This window comes from Malania oleifera, chromosome 2 (genome assembly GCF_029873635.1).
Source record: "Malania oleifera isolate guangnan ecotype guangnan chromosome 2, ASM2987363v1, whole genome shotgun sequence".
Taxonomy (NCBI): Eukaryota; Viridiplantae; Streptophyta; class Magnoliopsida; order Santalales; family Ximeniaceae; genus Malania; species Malania oleifera.
Window position 1 is genome coordinate 13735860 of NC_080418.1, and position 11125 is coordinate 13746984.

The following is an 11125-nucleotide window of genomic DNA, read 5'->3' on the forward strand; positions in this document are numbered from 1 at the left end:
ATCCCTTAGCCACTTACCCACTCGCCTTCTCTCTCTCTCTCTCTCTCCCTCTCTCTCTCTCTCTCTCTCTCTCTCTCGTAATGTCTGGTGTGTGGGTATTCGACAAGAATGGGGTGGTCCGGCTGGTGAGCAACCCGACCCGGGAATCCTTCGAGCAGAGTGATCGGGAGTCTGCGAGGAGGAGGCGGCGGCCCGGCACGGCGACGGCGCCTGGAGCCAGGCCCCGCGTGCTGGTGTACCTGCCGGCGAACCAGGTGATCCGGTCCTACGCGGAGCTGGAGCAGCGGCTGAACGAGCTGGGATGGACCAGATACCGCAGCCAGGCGTGCCCGCATTCGCCGTCAACGGAGCTGATCCAGTTCCACAGGTCCGACCAGTCGGCCCACCTAATCTCCCTGCCCAAGACCTTCGCCCACTTCAAGCCCCTCCACATGTACGACATCGTCGTCAAGAACCGGTCCTTCTTCGAGGTCCGTGACCCCTAAGGCGCACGATAGCCTCCGCCCCCCAGCTTATATATACAACTACACATATCCATAATATATTATCAGACCAAAATTTAATTACACAGCACAACGCGTACCCTTGCCTGTTGTGCAATGTAATTGGATCATTTGCTGCTAAGTTGCGCCATGTGGTGTGCAGTGTGCTCCTCTCTCTCTCTCTCTCTCTCTCTTGTACTGCGGCTAGCTTTTTAAATTAATTAATTCTTATGATGAAATGAAATGGTTCAATTAAATCGGGAAATGGCTAAAATGGGTTAGTTTGTGGGTGGACTTTCAAAGGGGGTTCAGGCTGTTTTATCACTTTTAGAGGTAGACAGGCTAGCTAGCTAGCTGCTCTGTGATTGCTTTCAATTGATTTCAGTTATGGGTTTTTGTTTGCTACTGCGTGCATGCAAACCGTGCCCGCTTGCTCGCTCGCCCGCCCGCCCACTCCATCTTTTAACGTGGATCCAGCTAGCTGGCTACCTAGCTCATCCGGTCACCCATTTTGTATATATTACATGGTGATTGAATGAATCTCGTCCGTCCGATGCACCCGTCTCAGTAATTTGATCCATCGCGTACAGATCCACTGTAGAGAAGACGTGCCAGCAGCTCTGCATGCCAGGTAAGCTAATTGACAGCCTATTGGTGCTTCTGTAATTTGGGTTATTGCTTTGCTTTAGTTAATTTGTATAAATGAATTTCATATTTATTTATTTTTATTAAAATTAAAATGTTTTGCATTTTTGAGTTTTAAGGATATTAATTTCCAATACCACTATTTGCTAAAATTTAATAGTGTAAGCAAAAAAAAATTACTAAATTTGAGAGCTAGTTTTTTTTTTTTTTTTTGGGCTGGTCAAGAAAAAGTACATTAGTTTTTGAAGGAACTCTATTCATCATAAATTTGTGAAAGAAAAAAAGACACCACAAAAAATCATGATCTATGCATTGAATTTTAATTATTTGTGAAAAATCTTAATTAAGACTATTGTCACATCATTTATGAAATAAATAAATAAATAATTTTTTAAAAATGAATAGCCAAATTTTAAGTATTTTGTACTTTATATGTTTCTTGGGATCAATGAACATTCACTCGAGTGGCATGTTAATCATTCTTTAGCGATCTTTTGGGTGAGTCAAACTTTTGATACCGAGAATTAACTATATTTTATTTCTAAACTATAATTAATTATAAGTATAAATTTGTATTTTTTATAAAATTAGTCGTAAAGTTATGAATTCTTTTTTCATTCCAGTAAATTGAAAAAAAGTTGCTTAGGGTGATCATGACTCTTATTCACAATATCTATACCAAAGTTGTACATTAAGATTATAAAATTTTTCGGAAGTGCATGCATCGACCCTAAATGACTTTTCTTGTTCAAAAAAACAAAAATGAATGTGTAATTCTCGCAAACTATGGTCGTCACTAAGCACAGATGACCTCTATTATATGAATTTCTAATTAATTAATTAGTTGAGAAAGTCTGCAATGCGCAAGACTTAAAATCCATGCTTCCAAGAAGTACACAGATACAATTTTTTATGTGTAAAAATATTAATTAAAAGATGTATATATGTGGTGAAGGGCAGCTCAGGCGCAACGGTAAGGTTGTTGTCGTGTGACTTGAAGGTCATGGGTTCGAGGCGTGCAAACAGTCTCTTGTAAAAATGTGAGGTAAGGTTGCATACTATAAACCCATCATGGTCCGCTCCTTCTCCAGACCCCGCACACACAGGAGTTTTGTGCAACGAGCTACCCTTTATGTATGTACATGGTACGCATGTGAAAAAGTTCATATTTATATTAGCTTCTAAAATTATTTATATAGTATTAGATTAAAGTCTTCTTATGTTGTATTTGAGAACATGCATTTTAAGATTAGGATTTAGATTTATATTAACTTTTTATATCACATTTATTCAAATCCAAAATTTAAACTCCAAACTCTCAAATATTATGTTTAGCTTATAAAATGTATACGTCTAAAAAAATAGAATATAGAAAAAAATATATATAATAAAAAATGTATTATGATTAATAATTTAGAAAACAGTCATTGTTGATAAAAATTATGTAATTCTTCCGTCCAAAATGAAATAAAGTAAAAATAAAATTCTTACGATAAAATTTAGAAATATCATCAATGCTTTTTTATTCCTTGCTATTGTGAGTTCACCAAAAAAAAAACCTTTATGATGACAATACATGTTTTATTACAAGTTATTTAATTTTGATGAATTGGCTTCTCAGTAGTAATAAACATTTTACAAACAAAATATAATCTTGGAGTGCGTATATCGATTGATGATTATAATTGATCGTAGGTTTAGTAGGTTTGTGCATTTTACTCAATTTATTTAAGAATTAGCAAAAGTTGTTCTAGCAAATTCATTTTATAATTATATATATCCATAATTTTTTTCTTTCATTTTCATTATTTTTTCTAACAGTACTTGCATTTTAATATTTGGACTTTTTTTTTTTTTTTTTTGAAAGGATGCATTTTAACTTTTTGATTTTTTTTTCTTTTTATAATGAAGTAAGGAATTGACACGCTGTAAGCTAACTAATTAATTTTGGGACATGTAGCACAACAATATATCTTCTATCAAAATTATGTTGAGAATTTCACTTGTGAGTTTCTCACATTGAAAAAATTGAGTGAATGATGAGTGCTTATATACATGGTTGGGTCCAAAATCCAATAGACTTAAACTTTTGAATCAAGTTGGTACCCACTCACGTGTATCGAGCTAACTCATATAATCTTTCGGTGCTAACAAATTATAAATTTGATGATTGTATAAAAAAATGAATTCAAAACATCTGAGTGGATGGTTGTCCCCTACTATTACATTAGGTTATTCACTTTATAATCATATACTATTAATTCCCACAATGGAACAAACTAATAACTAACACATCATTATCACATTAGATAAATGTAATCTAATTCATGTCACATTGTCATGTCTGCATCATAATTTAATTAAATTGATAGTTATTAAATTTGTAGGTGTAATTTTGTCACAACATTCATATTTGTTATTCACTTTATAATCATCTACTATTAATTCCCTCAATGGAAAAAACTAATTACTAACATATCATTATCACATTAGATAAATGTAATCTAATTCATGTCACATAGTCATGTTTGCATCAGACAATTTAATTAAATTGATAACTATTAAATTTGTAGGGTATAATTTTGTCACAACATTCATATTTATGAGTTGTCTTCTAGAGAGATCTTAGGCGTTATTTGGTCTTCACGTGACTTTTCAAAAATACCATTTAAAAAGGAGCTAAAAAAAGGAACTTATTGATGTTGTTTTAAAAAATTTTAACCCTCTGAAAAATGAGCTATCAGAAAGAAAAATCTAACTTTCAATGTTTGGTAAAAAAGTTATAAAGCGTCTAAAAGTATTTAAAATAATTAATATATATATTAAAAATTATAATTAATTCTTTGATATTTTGTAAAAAATATTAATGACAATAATGAAATATAATAATTTTTTGAAGAAAAAACTAACTTTTAACTTTTAAAAATTTGAAAGCTGCAATTTTTTTAAAAGTGACAGTTGAATGAAATAGTCTTTTGTTTAATTAAATGAGTAGTACATTTGTTATATGACCCCACATAATTTAAGACACATTGATGTGTTTTTTTTTATAAAATAAAATACATTCATTAAATTTGTGGGTTGAGACATAGATTAATTACAAGTTTATTTGTCTAGAAAATATCCGATAGCATATTTATCATATAATATAATTATTACATATTTGTCGAATGTTTTATTCTAAACATGGGATATCCCATGTATCCTAAAGGTATGCACTACTAGTTGATAATGTGATAATAGAAATATATTTTAGTAACTTAGTAGAAATTATTTAGTCAAATTGAATTGATCAATTGATTCTTGAGATAAAATGAGATAGAATATGTTTACAATTTATTTTGTTATGTTTCAAATTATAATTTTATAATAACATTTTACTCATGATTCGTAAAACATGTATATTACACACATTTAAAAAATTAAATCATCAAATATCCTATACATAATGTAGTAATCCGGGAAAAAATTATTATTATTATATTAAATTAATTGAATAAACAAATTAAGTGAATAGTATTATAATGGTAATAAAATCTTATTGGAATAAGATATATATATATATATATATATATATATATATGTATAAGTAATATAATATATTTTATGTTTAATGGAAGAAACTTCAAGATCAATTTTTTTTTCTTTGATCTTGAGATCCAGAGACCTCTTCCCCTCCTAGTTTCCACGCTCCCTCACTCTCCTCACGCCTTCTCTCTCTCTCTCTCTCTCTCTCTCATTTCTTCTTTGATTTGTAGTTGATTGAAGAACGGAAAATACCACTGAGTTCCTATCTCGGCCATTAACATTTTAACCGGAGTGGATTTGTCGTAAAAGCATCATAGACACTTCTCCTATGATAAGGTAAGAAGAATAAATTATATTAGAAATTTTTATAATTTAACCAATTAAATTGTAATATGAGATTACAATAATTATATACACGTTTTTCTGAATATTCTAGCATATGGAAATTGAATTTTGGATTATTATTATTATTATTATTATTATTATTATAAGTTAATTAAATTGGTGATTTTGAGTTTAGAGATTTTATAATAATTGTTATTTTAAAGTTGAACCGATTGAATTAAAATATTTGATTTCTAGATTATTGTAATAGATTTTCTAAATTATTTGACCGATTAAAATTATTGGTTTGATTTATTATACGTATTTTGTGAAGAATTAAAGTGAGTAGGGTTGGTTATCTCCGTTTTCCATTAAATACATATTTTGAGTTAAATAAATGGTGGAGATAATTAAACTAGTATTTTCGGTAAAACAGATATTAGGTATAAAATGACCTGTTTTTCAATAGTTTATATAATTATGAGAAACACTCAAATTGTGTGACATGAAAATAATATTTTATAATTAAACCGATTGTAATTGTTGTGGGTTATGAAAATATATGTGCGTGTGAGGTTTATTTGTGAAAGCTATGTGTGATGTGAAAGTCCTTGTGTGGGCCACATATTGAAAAGTACGTAGTGTAAGTCCCTATGTGGACCGCGTATTGAGAATGATGGGGAGGGATGCTCAGTGCGCAGTTGTGTGATGTGAAAGTCCCTGTGTGGGCTACGTACTGAGAACGATAGGGAGGGATGCTTAGTGCACAGTTGTGTGATATGAAAGTCCCTGTGTTGGTCACATACTGAGAAGTACGCAGTAAAAGTCCCTGTGTGAGCCACGTACTGAGAACGATGGGGAGAGATGCTTAATACGCAACAAGGAGGCCGAAAAGTAAAGGTGTAACGTAGAGATGTTCTTTTCAATTATGGACGTGCATGCATGAATGTGAATTGAATGTATGGTAATTGTGATTGATGTGGTAGACATGTATGTAGATTCTGTGGTATGGTTAATATTGAATGTGTGTGGGTTCTAGTTGGCAAATGAAAGTTAATTATTGTTATTTATGGCTCTTATACTTCTGTTTTTATAAGCAAAGAAGGAAGGAGGAAACACATGAAGGGGGCAGCACAGCAAGACTCATCGACGAGGGGCCTATGCTCGTCGACGAGGAAACAGCAGAGGTTCGTCGATGAAGGTTCTGAAGCTCGTCGACGAACAATTACCGAGAGCATGAATTTTTTAGATTTCTGGCATTGTTGACGAGAGCCCTGTATTCGTCGACGAAGGGTCTTCTTGGTATCGTCGACGAGGTCCTGTGTTCATCGATGAGAGGCACCTAGGCTGCGGCAGTTTTTCTGAATTTTGAATTTTTGAACGTTGAGTGGTTGGGCAAACGAGGAGAAACCTCCGAGGAACTTCTATATTTATCATCTGGGCATATTTTGAGAAGAGAGATGATCATTAGATAAGTGTATTGTGTACATTTTGATTTCCTTAGTAAAATTTGTGTGCCATTGCTTTTGTGAATGTAGGCTTTGCTGAACCATGTAAATCTTTGTGTAAATCTTGTTTTGGTTGTGTGTGTGTTATTTACATTCACTTGTTATTATTTATTCCGTTGTGCATCTTCATTATATGATCCATATCACAACAAATTGGCATCAGAATGATTGTTGTTATGGCATCGGGATCGTCTTCTACAAGATTTGACATTGTCAAATTCGATGGAACTGAAAACTTCAGTTTATGGCAGAAGAAAGTGAAAGATATTATAGTACAACAAGGAATGGCTAAAGCATTGCTTGATACTCAACCGAAAGGAATGGATGAGACAACATGGGTAGATTTGAAAGCAAAGGCAGCGTCGACAATATGCTTGTGTTTGGCCGACGAAGTTCTCTATCAGGTGACGGAGGAAGATTCTCTAGTGGTTATCTAGTGAAAGTTAGAAAGTTGGTACATGTCTAAATCCCTCAATAACAAACTTTTTCTTAAGCAGAGTTTATATTGGCTTAAAATGGTAGAAGGATCTAGTATAGATCAACACATTAATGCGTTTAATCAAATCATAAGTGATCTTATGAGAGTTGATGTGAAGTTTGATGAGGATGATAAGACTTTGATGTTGTTAAATTCTTTGCTCTCAACTCATACCTACGAAAATCTTGTGACCACTCTAACGTGGGGAAAGGAAACACTTGATTTGGAAAAAGTGACAAGTGCCTTGTTAAATTTTTATCAAAGATTGAAAATATGTGATGAAGGAGAAGGAGTTGTGATAAAGGGTTGTAATGAGCAAGGCAAAGGAAAGTTTAAAATTAGGTCTAATAAGAAATCTTATAATCAATCCAAGAAGAAGAGGGAAATTTGGTGTTATAAATGCGGTAAAAAGGGGCATATGAAACCGGAGTGTCCGGATTGGAAGAAGGGAAATGCTAATAAGCATGAGGGGATTTCTAAATCTGTGAATGTTGTTCAAGAAGAGGATTCAGCAGATGGTGATGTTCTATTAGTTTCAGCGGAGTCGGATAATCTGACGAACTCTTGGATACTTGACTCGACATGTTCTTATCACATGACTCCAAACAAGGAGTGGTTCAGCACTTATAGGTTAGTAAATTCTGGATCAGTTCTTATGGGTAATGATGCTTCTTGCAAGATCGTTGGCATAGGAAATGTAAATAAAAATGTTTGATGGTGCTTTAAGAACATTGTGTAATGTAAGATATATACCTTAGTTAAGAAAGAGTCTGATATCTTTTGGTACTTTGGATTGTAATGGCTTTAATTAAAAGTCCAAAGGTGGAGTCTTGAGGGTATGGAAAGGCAATCTGACTGTGATAAAAAAGCAAAAACTAGATGGGAATATTTACACGTTACAGGGAACTACCGTTGTAGGTGGAGTTGCAGCTGTGGATGCTGTGGCATATGCGTCTTGGGCATATGGGAGAACATGGCATGAAAGAACTACACAAGAGAAAATTGTTGAAAGGTTTAAAATCATGTCAATTGGAATTCTGCAGATTTTGTGTTCTTTGAATACAGAACAGGACAAAATTCAGATTAGCTACTCACAAGACGAAATGAATTCTTGACTATGTACATTTAGATATTTGGGACTCAGTTAGAGTTGCATCAAAGGGTGGACATGTGTACTATGTGAGTTTCATTGATGATTACTCACGGAAGGTTTGAGTTTACTTCATGTTACAAATCTAGTACGTTTGCCAAGTTTAAGATTTGGAAGGCTGAAGTGGAAAACCTGACAGGGAAGAGAATCAAATATTTAAGGTCAGATAATGGGACTGAGTACGCTGATTCTCAGTTTATGGAGTTTTGTGTGGAGCAGGGCATCAAGAGACATTTTACATTTCGTCGAACACCTCAAAAAAATGGTGCAAGAGAACGGATGAACTAGACTCTTTCTGATAGGGCTCGGTGTCTCAAATTGAATGCAGGGCTACTGAAGAACTTCTGGGCTGAGGCAGTTAGTATGACTTGTTTTCTGGTTAACCGATCACCAAGGGCATCACTAGAGGGTAAAGTGGCAGAAGAGGTTTGGATGGGAAATGCAGTAGACTAATCTAAATTGAAGGTATTCGGGTGTCCAACCTATATCCACGTGTCTAGTGAGGAGAGGTCTAAGCTTGACTTGAAGTCTTGTCGTTGGATCTTCTTGGGATATCTAGAGGTTGTGAAGGGTTATAAGTTGTGGGTGTAGAGACCAAAACCCGAAATAAGCTGGGTTCATCGATGAAGGAGTCATGTTCGTTGACGAAGTCCTTTAGAGCCTCGTCGACGAGCAAATACTAAGCAGGTTAGAGAAATATCCAGAACTTGGGCTCGGCGATGAGGGGATGGCTTCGTTGACGAGTTGTGTGGCGGATTCATCGATGAAGACGCCGCCTCGTCGACGAGTTGGACTTGGTCAAAGGCCCTATAAATATCCATTTTGGTTGCTTAGAAGTTAAGTTTCTTCCCAAAAGCTCTCTCTCTCTCTCTCTCTCTCTCTCTCTCTCTCTCTCTCTTTACCTACAGAATTTCTCTCTCTCTCTAAGAATCTTCGTCGTTCGATGCCCGTTTCTAAAAACAGAAGTTCCCGGGGGGATCAGAGGAGGAAGTTCTACAACTTTAGCGGATCGGATTGTTATTTTGAGGATTTTTGGGTTTTCCCAAAAATCGGGGTAAGAATCTAATTTCAATTTCGATTGAATATTTGCATATTAGTCGAAATTATAGTAAGATTATATTCTGTGGTTTTTAGGTTTTGAGGATCCCGGGTTGTCGGTTGGATCGTTTTCGTACGAAGTTTTGTTTCTAGTTTAAGGTAAGGGGAAATTGATTACATCAACATTTTTTGAAAACTAAACCGCTAAAAAGCTAATTTATACTTATATGTATGATTTAACTGCTTATTTGCTAAATTCTACTGAGTAGAAATGTCGATTTTACGATTTTTCGATTTTTGGTAAAAACAAGAATTTCAGCCTATGATCTCCAAACTTTACAAAAATCACTTATTTACATTTAAACTGTAGTAGGAGACACTTAAATCTTTTACTTTTCCAGTTAAATGGTGGTTATTGAACTTTTTATCATTTAGCGGGTTTTGGATTAAACTTGTGTGATATATATTGAAGTGGAAATGTATGAACATTCTATACTTCATATATATAAGATATGGGAACAGAGTTCCAATTTGTTATACTAAGAATGTGGAAAATAGAGGTCGGTGATACACTGAGCTGTATCAGTAAACAAAAAGGGATAAACTGAGTGGATAGGCACCAGTTTGAACCCGATGTGATTATCTGAATTTGCGAAAATATTGGAATTGCACAGGTTACTATATTTTGCTATAAATTGTATATATGATACTAGACCCACAACTTTTGACCAAAAGAAGTTGAAAGAAACTTCAGTAAAAGGGGTTGAAAGATACTTCAGTGCGGGGGTTGAAATAAACTCCTAGAGCTTGGCATCGATGCTGGCAGTACAGTGTAACCATACATAAGAAATCAGTATGGGTACGTTAGATGGTCGACCTGCGAGGAGTTAGTAAGGTGCTAGTAAAAATAAACCAGGGGGCGATCAGACTATAAAAGATGCTCGACTTTGTCTGCACGAACAGGACACTGAGAGGCAATCAGTGCACAACTCGTGCCACGGGGTAAACAGGCAAATTATCATATCAAGCTGGAGGTGTTCTAATAATCATACGCATGATTTAAATTCTTGATGTGCAGATAAATGTTATATGTTACAGTATTATAAACAAATGTTTCAAATGTATGAGTTTGTATGAAAATATGCATATATGCAATCATACTGTGGTAACACTTTCTTCCTTACTGAGAGGTGTCTCACCCTATTATACAATCTTTGTTTTTAGGTCCATCAATATGTCGGTCCTACTAGCTAAAGGGATTGGGGAGATTGTATTTTGGTTTAGTTTACGTAAGCATTCGAATCATGTATTAAACTTAGATGAAGGTCCTTTCTGGAGGCTTGTAATAATAGGATTTATTCTTTGTCTAGATTTATGTACTTGTGGATGTATTAGTAAGTTTTGGTATAATTCTAGTAGAAATTCCAATGAATGTTTATATTTTTCCGCAACATTTACATTGTAATTATGTATGGTTTACACCAGTAGGTCCCTGTTTAGGGCAGGTTGTCTATGTATCTTGAATAGGTACATGTATTTTGTATTTGGGTTAATGGTGCTGGTCTATATAAAGGGTTGGGTCATTACAGTGGGACCTAGTATCAAACAAGGTGGTGATCATTAAAGATGTAGTCTTTGATAAGAAGGCTCTGGTGAAGCGTACTCAAGAGTTTGATGAATAGAAATAGAAGCCAGAGAGCTGGGGCAGTGATGAACATGTTGTGCAGGTGGAGTTGGAAGCTCAGGGCAAGGAAAATGATAATGGTCCCGTGGTTGTAGGGTGCTTTAGCTTGAGAAACTAGCAAGTCGACGATGTTCCTATACAGAGATCCAGACGCACTATCAGACCTCCATCAAGGTATGGTTTGATGAGTTAGTATCTTATGCTTTCCTTGCTTGTTGCAATGATCCAACTTCTTTTCATAAGGCAGTGCACAGCCAAGAGAAAGATAGGTTGATGGGAGCGATGATT

General features: G+C 34.8%; 1 protein-coding gene across 1 annotated transcript; it reads left to right on the forward strand.

Annotated features, from left to right (window-relative positions):
* On the forward strand, nucleotides 1-739 carry LOC131149635 (flowering-promoting factor 1-like). Its single transcript, XM_058100257.1, has one exon. It carries the CDS (start codon nucleotides 81-83, stop codon nucleotides 483-485), a length of 405 nt encoding a protein of 134 aa, XP_057956240.1. The 5' UTR covers nucleotides 1-80; the 3' UTR covers nucleotides 486-739.
* The last annotated feature ends 10386 nt before the right edge of the window (nucleotides 740-11125 follow it).